The sequence below is a fragment of the Sebastes umbrosus genome, chromosome 15 (genome assembly GCF_015220745.1).
Source record: "Sebastes umbrosus isolate fSebUmb1 chromosome 15, fSebUmb1.pri, whole genome shotgun sequence".
Lineage (NCBI taxonomy): Eukaryota > Metazoa > Chordata > Actinopteri > Perciformes > Sebastidae > Sebastes > Sebastes umbrosus.
The window spans coordinates 9,367,606-9,383,746 of NC_051283.1; the positions used below are offsets into that span (position 1 = coordinate 9,367,606).

Consider the following 16,141-nt stretch of genomic DNA (forward strand, 5'->3'; position numbering starts at 1 on the left):
TGTTTACTTTATAAGATACTGCAGGTTTAAACTATTTATTCTGACAGCTCATAAAGAAGTCCGACAAACAGGATCATCAACGAGGAGAGACGGGAAATATAAAACATTCATCCACAACGTTTACTTTACTCAAACTGCTTTTTCAGTTACAGCAAAAAAAAAAAGTGGACTGATCTCCCTCCAGATATTAGAGAAATGCTAAAAAAGTGTCATGTTGTCTCAGCAGGAATCTCTGCCCCGTCAGAAGCTGCTCTTTCTCTCGCCACTCTGCTGCTCTGCAGCCGCTCTGTGAGCGTCACTGGCCGGCTCTCCAGCGAGCTACGCCCGCGGGCGATTGTGGAGCTTTTTAACTCCAAAAAGGCAGATAAACACAGGTTCCTGTTAATTTATAATGGACATCTGTGTTGTGATATATAAACAAACTATCCGTCAACAAGGAAATAAAAGCCTCTGGTCTACGAGACCGGAGTGAGCTCCAGCAGCTCATAGCGGTCTCTGAGCGTGACTACCCGGCTTGCTGGCAGCGACCCGGGCAGGCGCTCGCTGGCTGTCACAGTATTCTGTGGAGCTTCTAAACTCCGACAACGGTGGAACAAATGTTCGATTCGCCATCTAACTTCGTAAAACTGCCGATATTAATAATCTACACAGTTGATTTCTCGCCTCAAAAACTTTCAGAAGTGAATTTAGTGTTGAAATGGCTACAAAAAACGTAAAAAACAAGCAGCTTTTGGCTGCTGTTTTTGTACCCGTAGCCTGTACTGTTCCAGCGCTTTGCATTGTGGGATACAGTAGGCGAGATAGACTGGTCTGATGCATACTGGAGAATTTTTCCAAATCAGTACGACATCCGGGTATTTTTGGCATACTGGAGATTTTGCTTTTGTTCGCATACTGCATACTACATACTACATTTTGGCCAAATCAGTACGTACTACTAGTATAGTATGCGGTTTCGAATACAGCCTATGACTTGCCCCAAACTGCATCAAACTCCATTTACATTCACATATCTTGAGGTCAGAGGTCAGGGGACCCCTTTGAAAATGGCCATATGAGTTTTTCTTCGACAGAATTTGGCGTAAGTTTGGAGCGTTATTTAGCCTCCCTGCCGACATGCTAGTATGACATGGCTGATCATACTTCCTTAAGTTTTCCAGTTTCATTTGATGCCAGTATCTTCACTCTAGCTTTAAAACTGAGCCCGCGACAACCTTAATATCACAAGTTGTGTTAATGTGTTAAAGAAACGTTATTATCACATTAACTTTGACAGCCTTGATAATTAAAATGTCCTGATTTAAAACTGTTGCTATGGATGGAAATAAAATTACAGATCTGTTGGAGATTTCAATTTTGATGTGGTGTCATAATTAAATTTAATGTTAACCTTAATGTTGATATGGCACGCTGATTAAAAAGAAAATTTAAAAGTGAAACTTCATATCAAAAAGGTTGCTGACCCCAGGTGTAGTCATAACTTCCAATTCCAGCCGACATTGGGCGAAGGCGGGTACACCCTGGACAGGTCGCCTGTCCATCGCAGGGCTAACACATAGAGACAGACAACCATTCACACCTACGGGCAATTTTGAGTCAACAATTAACATAACCTGCATGTCTTTGGACTGTGGGAGGAAACTGGAGAACCCGGAGAAAACCCACGCTAACACGGGAAGAACATGCAAACTCCACACAGAAGGGCCCCAAGCCGGATTCGAACCTGCGACCACCGTGCAGCACTGAGAATCCACTGGAGGAAAAAGACAACATGAAGTCACCTGTCAAAACGATGTTTCAGTGTTAATCATAATAGCTTATGTTCAATATAAAGAAGAAGTGTGAACAGTTTGATGTGATTATATTTCATGTGCACGAAAAGTTATTTAGCTGTCTGTGGATGTTTTTGTTTTTTTGTCTCAATGTGCTAAAGAAAATACTTTGCTCCAATCCTGTCAATATATACTGGAGCTGTTTCAGTAGCAGAATACATGAACACATACAGATGAAGAAAGCATACATGTTTTGTTGTTATGTTAAAATAATATATGATATGCTGCAACATATGAACACTGATAGTCTTTCTATTAAAGCTGCAGTGGGTAGAATTGGAGCAAATCTGATTTAAAAAAAGTTATTTTTGTCACTATGTCCTGACAGTAGTAAATGAGACAGGTAATCTGAAAAAAAACATCATGTGCCACTGTGTCCTCCGGTGCTCCTAACGGCATCTGCAAGATTTCACAGACCGGAGGGAAACAACAAATCAGAGCTGAGCTGGAGTCTGCCGTCTCTGAGCAGCTGTCAATCACTTGCAAACTGTGATCAAACGGTCAAACTAGGCAGCGCTGATCAAATATGAATCAATATTCTGTTACTGTAATGCCTATTTCTCTCCTCAAATGTTTTCAGAAACATCTTGTAGTGTTTAGCTGTAAAATGAGAAAGTTTGTGACCCGGCTGCCATGTTGAGATCAGTTTAGGAAATATGAAGTACCAGCCGGAGCAAACTTTCTCATTTTGAGCTTGTGTTTACAACATGGGAAGTCGTGAACACAATATGCTCGGCGTTCAAATGGTTAAGTCGTGAGAACATCGCTGCTAAGCAACGGAAATATTAACGTTACGGTCGGCGTCTAGAAGCCACAGAGGCTAACAGTTTAGCAAGCTAGCAAGTGGGTAACATAATGACAGAGGACAAAGATGAGGTCAGACATATTATAGTATTCTGAAGAAAAAAAATATATGACTAAAATTACAATATATTAACTTATTATACACCAAAAAATGAACTTCCATGGCCGCCGCCATTTTTGACAACTCAGAGCTTTCAGAAACTTCCCACTTACGAGGTCGTGAATACCACAAGAGTGGGCGCTCATATGGACTCTCCTCATGAACACGGTAAACACGACCCCATTTGATGGCACCATATGAACAAGAGGGTCAAAGTTCAAGATGCAACTTGTATGCATACCGCATTCAAAAACAGCACCTACTTTGTAAGAGCAGCTGTAGTACGTACTAAAAGTAAAAAGAAAAAGTATGCGATTTGGAACGTAGCCGAGGAATAAGGGAAAGTGATGTACACACGGGGGATGAACAAAGACAATCTGGCAGGGGAACAGGGAAAACAAGGGAGTGTATAAACAGAGAAGACTAAGGCAAAATCAGAGGCAGGTGAGGAATAATCAAGGAGGTGGGAAAACACACAGAGACAGGAAGTAAAACTAAACATGACACATGAGGAGTGAACTTATCAGAAATAAAACAGGAATCACTAAATGAAGAATGAGACAATGTAACAGAAAACCCAAAACCTAGAAACCAAAATCCTCCAGACAAAACAGAAGCAATATAAACCACTAAAAAGATGCAAGATTAAGTCTTAAGAAAAAGTCAGAGGGCCTCTGGGTGGAGAACCAGACCGTGACTCTCAGATCTTTCAGTGCATTCAGGTTTTGCTGCTCCCTTAAGCCTGGGGCACACTGCCCGCATGAGGCTCGCGTGATGGCAGCGTCACGTCGTGGCTGCGTGATGCCCACCTAGGGTGTTCACACTAGACGCGAGTTAGCTGCCTGTCGGGAGCGTGTCTGCTACCTGTCAGCTGTGTTTTTGCTGCTGCTGTCAGCCCTTTCTTTCTACATAGAGTTTGCCTTTTAATGACCATTTAACTTCATGATAAATATAATTTATATTTATTTTAGACAGAGAAAGGTTCAGAAACATGTGGTAATTAGTAAATAATAGTAATAATCCACAATTAAAACTCAGTACTGTATTCATTTATGATGCTTTCCAACTCTCTGCTTGTTCCACATCACTGTCGGGCACATATTTCAGAATAAAAGCCTCGTGTTAACAAATGAAGGAATTCTGTGCAAAGAAAACCCGCTTTAGGGCTTTTATTTCGAAATGAAAGCATGAAGTGTTGATTTAAACCCCAAACGTTATCAATTTTTTGAGTTCCCAAAGTGACTGCGTGTTTCCACAGCACTGACACAATGTCCCACAATTTCATTGGCTCTAGTTTTCAAGAGTCAGACCACTGCAGGACAGATGCTTTTCTAAAATCTGGCTTTGTGAAGAAAGCAGGGAAGGCTGTCACTACGGGGCTGTTTGCTGTCAAACTGCACACACGTGGGTCAAGTGCAGGTTAACATTTCACTGTCTTTGCTACGCTACACCCAATGGGGGAAATTGCGAGTCACCGCTAAGTCACAAGCTATGCAGATTTGGGCGGAATATGATGGAAACTAACACAAAGAAAATGAAGAGCAGCTACAACAAAGACTGTGAAACTACTTATATTTAAAAGCTGGTGGAAGGCGATTCTCAGAGTTTATTATTAAATTTGCCAGTTATTTTTCAATTTCACACAGGGGGAATACGACATGAAGGGACACAGTTCATGTGAGTCTCACAAGAAATGTGTGGCTCAAAAAGAGATGTGACAATCAGTGGATGCATTCAGGCAAAACATAGAGATGTTACAGGATACGGGGCAGAATAGAAATGTTTATCATAGAAGTTAAATAGATATATCAAGATTGTAGACTACCTCTCAGCCTTGGTAACGTGTCCCACATTGTCCCACATTGTCCCACACAAACATACTCTTTGTCCCACATTTGGTTTGTTGGGATCTGGTCACCCTAGACAAAAGGGGAAGAACACGTGGTTTGAAGCAAAAGGGAGAATAATGTATTAAAATTTACATAAATAAAGCAATTTTATGTGAAAAAAATCTGTAAAGTCAGTGATGTAGGGGGGACAAAGGTGAGTGAAAGATGTTGTATGTTGGAAAATAACAAAGCAAACTAAAGGACACTGGAGACCATGCAGGCCTGCGTTAAAGACTTCCGGTGAACCTCCATCGTGTCACAAATCTAAACTACATACTGATTCTCAGCAGCTTCTTAGTGTCAGTATGTGTCAAACCAGACACTATGCAAATATGGTAGATTTTGTGAAGTGCTGTTGATGCACACTTTCTACCACAATGCAATGCAAACAGGAAATGGAGGAACAGCTCACAGCTGAAACAAAAACCCCCAAGACGTGGGTGGTGGTGAAACATCTCCAAAACAGAAAAAAAAGAAAAAGTATTCAATCTTAAAGGAACAGTGTGTAACATTTCAGGGGATCTAATAGAGTGCTGCAGCAATGACGTATTTATGTAGGCCAACCAGGAATTTATTATTATTTATCACACTGGTTCCCTCAACAAAAAGCCAATGGGATTTTTCCATTGGGTTTTGGATTATTGCAGAAAATAAACTCTGTGACAAACACATGTTTGTGATACTTACATGTTTTGTTCAGCAAGATAATCTCCACAAATGAATTGGATTGTTATGATTTTTGAAGTGTGAATGTAATCGCCAGAAGTAAAAAGCTAACGTTAGGCTATAAACAAACTAGCATGAACACGAGTATACACAACGAGGCTGTAAAGACAGACGAGAGCAGACGTGATGACGTTTACTAGTCTCATTTAGCCACTTGTTAGCAACCGCCTTTTTAAAGACACGTAAAGGCTTCAAAATTCACGAATGGGCTATTTAATGACGTAATTTATGTCATAGAACAAAACGCTAAGATCTCTTCAGCTTGTGTTTACTACAGACCTTAATTCAGTTAATTCAATCTAATTTAAAACCCATTGACCTCCAGACGAGGCAACCGGAAGTGCTAAAATGCAAACTCATTTCCAGGTTTTAGGACTCATTCCTGTAGCACTCTATAGCAGAAATCGAATATAAAAATTCATAACTATGTTTTCATTAGTGTATAATCACCTGCAACTCAGAATCATTGTGTTTTCGTTAGCTGTGAATGAGCCCTTCATATCTATATAGGGGTCTTTTGCAAGTTTTTGCACTGTGGGGGTTATCCTCTAGACATGACCTCTTCACGAAGTCTGCCATGTTTCTACAGTAGCCCAGGACGGACAAACCATACACTGGCTCTAGAGAGAGCCTTTCACGTTTCTACGTTACCAGAAGGCACAGGTAGTTCTCAGACAGGCTTGTGAATCTGCGGTAAGGTGAGTCGCAGAGTGTAAAACCGTGGTACCCCACACTCATCGCATCTCCTTTGATAGCCTCGGTTTGATTCATGTTAAAGTGTCCTTGAGGGTGAGACACCAAGTTGCTCCCCGGGCGCTTTACAGCAGCTCACTGCTCCTAAATGCTTAGGATGGGTTAAATGCAGAGGTCAAATTTCATGTATGTGCGTGTATGTATATGACAAATGTAACAAAGTTTCTTACATTAGAAGATTTATACTGTATAAAGGTAAATATACATTAATAATTTGATTAATTAAAACAACAATTTGACTTATTTAGACCTCAGTTCTTGAGATATCTTCAACTATATTCCAACAGATTTTTGGGTTATGTCTACATAATGTCCCATGGTCAGTGAATGAGTTATTCAAAAGCAACTTGTTTTCAACTTTATGTATGAAATGCTTTTGATGAATGTGTCAAAGGCCTTGAACATGATAGAAAAGTTCAATTTGACAGCATTGTAGATGAGATGATAGATTGTTTTTTTTTTATCTTGGAATACTTAATTATCCTCAGTAAAGAGTCACTTGTTTGGATGAGGTTGCAGGAGATACAATCAAAACAAAAATATGAACCTGAGTTTACATCACTGTTATTTTATTGTGATCAATACATCCCATGAATTCGACATCCACAAAAAAAAGTATAAATTTCAGTGCCTAGAGGGTTACAGTGAAGTTTTTACTGATAAAGAATCATATCAAAAGAGATCGATCTGGTCACTTTATAATAAATGACAACAAGAATTGTACTCAATATGTTTCCCCCTTTTAAGATCAAACTCTTGGGTCGTAGAACTTCTCTTTATCCCATTCAAATTTCAACTCACGCAGCAAACGTTTAAGTTCTGTCAAAACACTCTTTTTAACCGTCTCCCTGATCTTATCTGTGCACGTCTCAGATGTTGGTCATACTTGCTCTCTAACCTTTTCAACTTCTTCAAGCAAGTTAATCAAACTTTCGGCCTCGGCACAGTTGCCGTAGTCTGACTGCTTAATTTCACTTGTTTCCAAACCAAACAAATTCCCACAGGATCTGCAAGGAGGCATTTCTTTTGCTAGACGGATGCTAAACGCCTGGCACCTGACATGCTGTGGAAGTTTGATGGTTCCATCAAAATCCGTCTTCTTGGTCTTCTTTGGATAGTAGGTCATCACTGCATCAGCCACATTACTGTCCCAGTTGCTAAGGCAGGACGCGGCAATCATGATTCTCCTGGGATAAGGGCCTGAAGTGGACATGGAGACTCCGTAGTAGTTTTTTGGGATTGTTTGTTTTGGGATGTTGCTTTGAGAGACACAGATGGTGGAGGAGACCAGAGCCATTGATTTATTATACCCAAGTTGACTGATGAAGTCTTGCAGCCTTTTTATTATTTCCTTTTTGTCATTCTTTCGTCCATACAGGTGGACAATCTGTAAGAAACCACAAATATTATCAATATTATCAACGCCATTGATGTACAATAATCATAAACTGTAATATTTGAGGATGTTTAGGTGAAGTAGCAATTCTATACAACTTTACAAAGAAGAAGTGAATTATATTTGACAAACTATAATCTTACCACGTCCAGCACACATGAGAATGGACTCCGCTTGGGTACTTGAGAGGAATAGAGGGCAAAAGGCTGAGGGTAGTGGTCCTTCAACATTTCGCTGATATCATCATCATTACTCACAATACTTTCTGGGGAAAATTCTGGATCGTCTAACTTTCCCAAAAAGAATATGCTGTGAAGAATCTGTAAAGTCAAAACACATTCAAGAAAGTTATTACACGGCTTTGTTGAATACTTGATTGTGATTGGTCAATCACGGCGTTCTACGGTCTGTTATTATTTCTTTATAGCAGACCGCTGCCAAAGAACGTATATTGCTAAGACGTGAAAGTCAATTGTTCGCTCCATTGCAATGTCAGCGCCCAGCAGCAGAGCTACACTGCTGCCATTTTGGACTGAAAGCGTCTATCGCACGCCGGTAAAACATCTGCTTACAAAGTTCCGTAAAACCAAATCTTTTCTATTCCATTGTCATAATTTTAATGTCTCTACCTAAGTGGCATGTGTTGAACAATAAAAATATAAATATGCATACTATTATTTTAATTTAATAAGTAAATAAGTAAGTAAATAAGGTAATAAGTAAGTAAAGGTCTTGAACTTGAACTTACTTACTTATTAAACTTTTTTGCCCGACTGCTTCCCAGAGGAGCATAAAGTGAGCGATGTATAGAAATAGAAGTTAGAAAAATCAATCACACAGATTTTGAGAGCAATCTCAATCTTTTTTATGTCAAGGACCCCCAGAATCTACGTCCAACAGACCACAGTCCATGGATGTATAAGAGGTTGTGTCCAGTGACCATTTTTGTGTCAAATTATTAATTTCTTAAAGGGATAGTTGAGGTGTTTTGAAGTGGGGTTGTATGAGGTACTTATCCATAGTAGGTGTATTACCTACAGTAGATGACGGTTGGCATGCCCCCAGTTTGGAGAAACAGACAGGACTACCAACACAGGAGCAAAGCAATACAGTGCTGTAGACGGGGATGTCAAATAAAATTTTAGCCACCTAGAGGAAAGGCTAATCTAAAAAAATGAATATCCGTTTAAGTGTACGCTATATTTAGAATATTTTCTGACGGCGAAATGAACTGAAAGTGAAAAGTATCTATACGGTTTTATCATCTGAGCCTGCTGACTTTGGAGAGAGAATAAATAAGTTTCACTTCCAGTTCAGTTCTCCCGTCGGAAAGGAGAAAGACTGTCTGACGGCAAGATAAAGTAGTGAAAATATCCGAAATATAGCGTACACTTAAACGGATATCAATTGTTTTAGGTGAGCCTTTCTTTTAGGTGGCTAAAATATGTTTTTTTGCTGTCCCCGTCCACAGCACTGCATTGCTTTGCTCCAGTGACGGTGCTCCGGTCTGTTTCTCCAAGCTGGGGGCGTGCCAACCATCATCTACTGTAAGTAATACACTGACTACGGATAAGTACCTCATACAACCCCACTTCAAAAAACACCTGAACTATCCCTTTAACTAAGTAGCCATGTAATAAGCAGAATAATGTACAGCGAGCCGGTCATTGTTGCGAAATAAACCCCTTCAGGGCGATGCAAGACCCCTCCGTGATCACCCTGTCAGGGTTTATTTCACAACAATGACCGGCTCGCTGTACATTATCCCTTAAATATCACTTTCTGTGTTTGTGTTTAACTGAGAAGCATTGTGTGTACAACATACACTGTGACAGGGTATTATGTCCAAAAACAGAACATTTCAAAAGTTCATTACAGTCCTCATCAGACGTACCTCATCCAAAAGCGTTGTAGGGTGTGCTTTACTCAGTTTCACCATTTCTTGGATAAGCAGGTAAGCATTCCTTCTGACAGATTGTGTACAAAATTAAATGTTTGAATTAAGAAGCAGGATGCAGCAATAAAAACTTGTGTTTCAGTAAATCAGCTCACTTACCTTTTCGTCTCTTCTATCTGTCTCTTCCTGTTTCCTTTAGGAGCCTGATGCAATCAGAAAGAATGCACAGCACATTACAACAATTACACTGACAACACATTCAATTAGCAATGTAGAATTTAATCATAAAGATATAAAATAATGGCAAAGAGAAGCACTTAAAAGCAGATACTTACCATTGTCAGTCGAGTAAATGACACAGAAAGAAGGAAATTAAGCCCTACCCCCTGATTCAAACAGACACTCCTTGATGTGATGGAATTGTCATGACAGTTACAATAACATATGAATAAAACTTGACATACATACATTACATCTATTGAATGCATCTATTGTTTTATTGGAATGTAATAGTTCTGGCAGCAGGAAGTCTTTTAAAGTACCTGTATAAGGAGTGCCGGTGGATACACATGAAGAGCACTAAACCCCTGGAATTAAAAGCTGTTTACACCAAGAACTAATACATTGTTTGAGAAAACCTTTCCCTAAGCCAAACCACCATCCCACCCTGCCTAAAGTCTGCCACCATCATCCCGGTTCCCGAAAAAACAGCCATAAACTGACTACAGGGCGATCGCACTCACATCAGTAGTCATGAAGTGTTTTGAGAGGCTGGTTTCACAACCCATCAAAGCCAGCCTCCCTCCCTCCATCAACCAGTTTGCATACAGAACAAACCGGTCCACAGAAGATGCCATTTCCATAGCCCTCCACACTGCGCTGAGCCACCTCGAACACACAGGCAGCTATGTAAGAATGCTCTTCATAGACTACAGCTCAGCATTTAACACCATCATCCCGGACATACTGGTCAGGAAACTGCTGGGCCTACACCTCCCCTCATCCACCTGTGCCTTGATTAAGGACTTTCTCACCAACCGACCGCAGACAGTGAAACTTGGCCGCCACTGATCCTCTTCCCTCTACTCAGCACCGGCTCTCCTCAAGGCTGTGTGCTGAGCCCGTTACTCTATGCACTTTACACCCATGACTGCACTCATCCCACCCCTCAAACACTGTCATCAAATTTGCAGACGACACCACCGTGGTCGGGCTCATCTTGAAAGGAGACGAGACGGCCTACAGAGACGAGGTCCAGCGACTGACGGCATGGTGTGCAAACAATAACCTGGCTCTCAACACAGTAAAAAAAAAGGTAAGGTACAGCAGCGTCTACACTTCCTGAGGCTACTCAGGAAAAACAAACTGGGACAGAAGTTGCTGGTGGCCTTCTATCGCTCTGCCATCGAGAGCATACTGGCGTATGGCATCACAGTGTGGTACGCTGGGTGCTCAACTGCGGACAAGAGAGCTCTCCAGAGGGTCATAAACTCAGCCCAAAAGATTGTTGGCTGCCCTCTGCCCTCCCTGGAGGACATTTCCAGTTCCCGCTGCCTAAACAGGGCCAAAAACATTATCAAGTACTCCTCCCACTCATCACATCACCTATTTAACCTGTTGCCCTCTGGCAGGCGCTACAGGTCCATCAGATCTTGCACCACCAGACTCACAAACAGTTTCTTTCCCTAAGCCATAAGAACTCTAAACTCTGTCAAACAGTAAATACCTCATACTTGTGCAAGAATAGTTTTTTTATTAGTGAAAAAGCTACACTATTTAGACACAGTTTTTCTTAATTGCACTGATCCGGAGAAGCACTCCAAACACATGTGTATTATGTGGGGAACGAATGGGTATTGTGAATGTTGTGAATGTTATGTGTAAAATTGGAGGAATGAATGTGTATTGTAGCTGTCTGTTGTTTTTATTTATCTATTTATAAAGGTAAGCACCAAAAATGCAAAGTTATATCTAGTGAAGCCCGTCTTGCAAAACAGTGTTGGCCGTGGTCGTAGTACGCGGAGGAGTCCGTAGCTTTGGTCTCCCGGGCCTGAATCTCTGCTGTACTCTGCTCCTCTGCTCCTCTGCCTGCTTGCCTGCCTGCCTTCACTCAGCTCGCTCCACCTCACGTGCATGCGCGCACACTACATACTGCAGAAGAGTTAGTAGCTCTGAGAAAATCTAGTGGACGTTTGTACAGAAATAAATGCTGCAGCTCCTCCAGACCAACAAAGGTTTTCCGTGTCTTGTGAAGTGACGGGTCTCCCGTTCCCTCCGGCTGCAGTCGGGAGGCTGAAGCAGGAAAAGCCAACACTAGGATCAGCAGTGATTCATGGAGAGACCTTCGTCTGGTCAGTGTAAGGGATTTACAAATGGGACAGGTTTGGTTATTAGCTAATTAATAAATAATATCCATAGAATTATTATTATTAGTAAGAATTATCAATAAACATTAATAATGAACGGGGCACCACCCTGGAATCAGGGACCAATAACCAAAACGTTAATCCAGTCTCATAAGGGGATTGTTCACTCCAAATGCCAGTATTTAAACACTACTTTACATTTAGGATATGAACGGTGAAGGGTGAATCCGAGCACTAACTCTCATAACCAGCCGTTATTACAATATGAATGCACAACAAACACAGACAACTGCTATTTAAAATAAGACCATTTATTTAAATATAGTGATCTCAATCAACAATAAACACTCTAACAACATTAATCTAAATCAATAGTTATTACAGCAGTAATTACTAATTAACAACACTTTTAATAAACAAATGGATGTTCTACAATGCAGCTCTAAGCACTAAACTAGAATTAAACAAAACACAAAAGCAAAAGAAAATGTGTGTGCGGGAGAGAGATGTGTGTGTAAGAGAGAGAGATGTGTGTGTGAATGCAAATGTGTATGTGTTTAGGTGTGAAGGAGGAGTGTCTATGTGTGTGTGTGGTGTGGGAGGAGCAAAGGACGCCCTAAGTGGACGTCACCACGTAAGTGGTTACGTCACGTAATGGGGGGGGGTTTGCTCGAACGTTACAGATCACGCCCAAACGGGATGTGAAAATCCTGCGTGATCAGTAAGGTGGGAACGTGAGGAGGCGTATCTACGTGTGTGGGAGGAGCAAGGGAAAGCTCAAGGTGGTGCCACCACGTAAGTGGTTACGTCACGTGAGGGAGGAGTTAGGGAAACCCCGAGGCTGCGTCACCACATAAGTGGTTACGTCACGAGGGAGGAGTTACTCTGGTGGCGGAGGCGCCACGGAAATCACCGACTGCGTACGAACGGGAGGTTTAAGTCCCACGCGGTCGATGAAAGAGAAAGAGAAAGAGTGTGTAGGAGTGGGGTTTGCTCTGGTGGCGGAGGCGCCACGGAAGTCACCGACTGCATACGAACGGGAGGTTTAAGTCCCACGCGGTCGATGAAAGAGAAAGAGAAAGAGTGTGTAGAAGTGGAGGGAAAGAAAGGCGGGGAGCGCCTTAAAACAGTATCACAGTCAAAACAGTAAACACCGCAGCAGCAGGAATCCTAACTACCGCGCGAGAGATGTACTAGCTGGGTTATTATTACTCAGATGCTCGGCAGGCAAACTCACGTTTGTCAGCCGTGCACTGGTCTTTTAATAATAATGGGAGAAGCTAACACAAGGAGCACACAGTAATCAGACAGTCAGCAATAGTAAACAAAGCAAAATAAACAAGCAAAGCAAAGCAAAGCAAGTAAAATAAACAAAACAAACCGACGGACTCGGCGGTCCGTACGTTCAGTATAAATCAACAATAGTTATTAACTTATTGGAATATACAATTTCACTAGTCTCTGCCCAGACACAAGCCTCTTACTTGAATCGCTTCTTCGGAGCGATAGTGGAGTATATCGTCGTTAATTGGTCTGGCGGCGTCGCGCTGGCTCGGACAATAACGGGCCGTTATGATGCTCGTCAGCTGATGAACGGCAGGCTGGACCTCCGTGTGGCAGCGGAGGGGGAAGCAGCCAGAAATGAAGGAAAAGGCGGTGCGCTCGTTTCCTTTGATGAAGAACGGTTGTCCTCGTCGTCTTCCTTCTGAAGACGGGGGCTGGTTCTCTTCTGCAGGTATGATGATTTCAAAGTCTGATGGACACAACAATTTCTTAAACTCGTCCAGCGAGGTCAGGAAATTGTGGCTCGAGTCTTAAGGTGAACGCCGCAGCGTTGGGTACCTCCTGTAGCAACGTGAGTCGCAGTGGAAAGGGGATGAGATTCAGGTGAGCGTGCTTTTATCTCCTGTGAGATAGTGGCCGTTTCACCGGAAAGACCCCACATTTCCTGTTAGCCTCATCCAATGGGAGCCCTTGTTTGGGTTCAAAATGAAATTTCGCATGTAGATGCGAAGTTTCAAGAGCTGGGCAGTTAGGTCCCCTGCTGTGATCAGGTCTCTGGTTTCCCATGTAGGCCAAGGCTCTTTGTCTCGTGAGGTCCCTACACCAGCTAAAGTTACTGCCCCAAGCAGGTGAAATATAGAGTGATATTGTGGTTTTAGCTGACGTGTGTCGCCTCACTGTTTTGAGCGATGCTCGTTCATGTCTATTTAGAGCGAGCAAGCGCAAGCCCGACGCTGACTTTCGTTGACTTAAAGGTCACCTATTATGCAAAATGCACTTTTCCATGTCTTTTAAACATCAATATCTGTCCCCAGTGTGTCTACAGGTCACCATAGTATCATAAAAGACCATCCTCTCTCTTTTTCTCCTGCTCCGTTTGTCCGGAAATGGGTGTAGGAAATCACTGAGCCGCTTTTCCTTCTCTTCTGACATCATTAGAGAATTGCAAGCCATGTAAGGGTTTCCTGGTGGAACCAGAGCAGAACCTTCAGCTAGCTGACCCCGCCACACAGCGTCACTCAGTCCTCCACAACCTAGCTATGACCAAAGAAGCTCCTACTGTTAGTCTGCAAGAACCAGCAGAAAAGGCTTCATGTACTCCCATCATCTAAATATAACATGTTCTTTCACAAAGGCTTTATGTAATTACACTGTTTAAACAGGTGATATTTATATATTATATATATTTGATGTCATGCATGTAGAAGAGTAGGCTACAGGTAGTAAATAGTGACTGTAAGCAACACAACACGTTTCTGTTTCACAGTCAAACTTTATTTGAGTTGACAGATGACAATATTAATTATTCACAGCATTTTTAATCATCCCACCTGCAGTTATGTTGACATGGTACAGGAGAAAGTCTTTCAGCTCCGGTGAGCTAAGCTCCGGTGGTCTGTAGTCACGACAACACAGTGACAGCTCCTACTACTACTAATAATAATAATAATAATACATTTTATTTAGTGGCGCCTTTCTGGACACCCAAGGACACCTTACAAAAATCAGATAAAACATTGACAGATAAAATAATCTAAAAACAACAGGACATGACAGAAACATATTTGTACAGACACATAGGATGGGTGATGATGAGTTCTAGAGAGAGTAGGACAGTTTAAACAGGTGGGTTTTCAGGAGGGATTTGAATGATGTGATATTGTCAGACTGCCGGATGTGTGGGGGGAGTGAGTTCCATAACCTGGGAGCAGAGCAGCTGAATGCCCTGGCTCCCATGGTGCTGAGGCGTGAGGTGGGGGTAGTCAGAAGTCTGGCTGATGATGAGCGGAGGGAACGGGAGGGAATGTACTCCTGGAGGAGGTCTGTGAGGTAGGTGGGGGCGAGGTTATGGAGGGCTTTGTAGAAGGTTATTGTAATCGATCCGGGATTTAACAGGGAGCCAGTGCAGCTGGATGAGGATGGGGGTGATGTGGTCGGAGGATTTGGTGCGGGTGATGATCCGGGCGGCAGAGTTCTGAATGATTTGAAGTCTGTTGAGTAGTTTGATGGGAAGTCCAGAGAGGACAGTGATGCAGTAGTCGATCCGGGATGTAACAAATGCATGGACCAGGATTTCAGTGCTGGAGTGGGACAGGGATGGGCGGAGTCTAGAGATGTTGCGATGTTACTAATAACCATTACTCTGATTACTTTACTACGTTTATCAGGTGTCTTTTACCAGAAATAATGAACTGACTACTGTTTCACATCTTCTATTTTCCACCCTGATGTTCGCTGTGTTTACACACCGTCTCATAGCGGTAGTATGTAGCTAACCCGTTAGCATGTAGCTATTAACAAGCATTTCTGATTCTAACAAACAGTCCCTTTAACTGCACTGAGCTGGAGAAGCCTCCAAATTTAGTTGTATCATGTCCAATGACAATAAAGCTTTCTATTCTATTCTATTGTGACCCACTACTATACCCAGTGCTTGACTCAGTGCTTGACCGCCTGCGCCAGTGGTCTCAAACTCAATTTACCTGGGGGCCGCTGGAGGCAGAGTCTGGGTGAGGCTGGGCCGCATCAGGTATTCCACAAAAAAAGCTTTGTTAAAAAAAAACAATCTTCTCAAACGTCATTATTAACAGTTCTTTAACTTGAATGGGTTCTTCTGAACATGGCCTCTATTGCGTCTCCCACTTTTCCTGAAATTGTCTGTGCTCGTCACCAACCTTTCTCTTCACTGCAGGCTTTGAAAAAGACATGATATATATTCATTCCACTTGGTGTCACTCCGCAATAAAGTTGTGCCTGCTGTGTTTGTGTTGCTCTGCAATTACACCACCAAACCGCTAGTTGGCGGCAGCGTCTCTATGAGTTTCCTTCTTCTTCTTGTACTACAAACAGAAACTGAGCGGAGTTGGAGCTAATA

General features: G+C 42.2%; 2 protein-coding genes and 1 long non-coding RNA gene across 8 annotated transcripts in view; 1 reads left to right on the plus strand and 2 right to left on the minus strand.

Moving 5' to 3' along the window:
* Positions 1–16,141, plus strand: part of LOC119503974 — a 102,954-nt gene that overhangs the window by 37,246 nt on the left and 49,567 nt on the right. The window lies entirely within an intron of this gene.
* Positions 7,390–9,718, minus strand: LOC119503994. The gene is made up of 3 exons (XR_005210458.1): positions 9,557–9,718; positions 7,644–7,820; positions 7,390–7,491 (listed from the first exon to the last, which is right to left on the minus strand). It is a non-coding gene; the product is annotated as an uncharacterized LOC119503994 (long non-coding RNA).
* Positions 15,616–16,141, minus strand: part of LOC119503973 — a 35,864-nt gene continuing 35,338 nt past the window's right edge. For all 5 annotated transcript variants that reach the window (XM_037796054.1, XM_037796057.1, XM_037796056.1 and 2 more), the window contains one exon: positions 15,616–15,720. In XM_037796054.1, the coding sequence (XP_037651982.1) occupies positions 15,706–15,720 (15 nt within the window). In that variant the 3' untranslated portion in view covers positions 15,616–15,705. The remainder of the gene's footprint in view (positions 15,721–16,141) is intronic.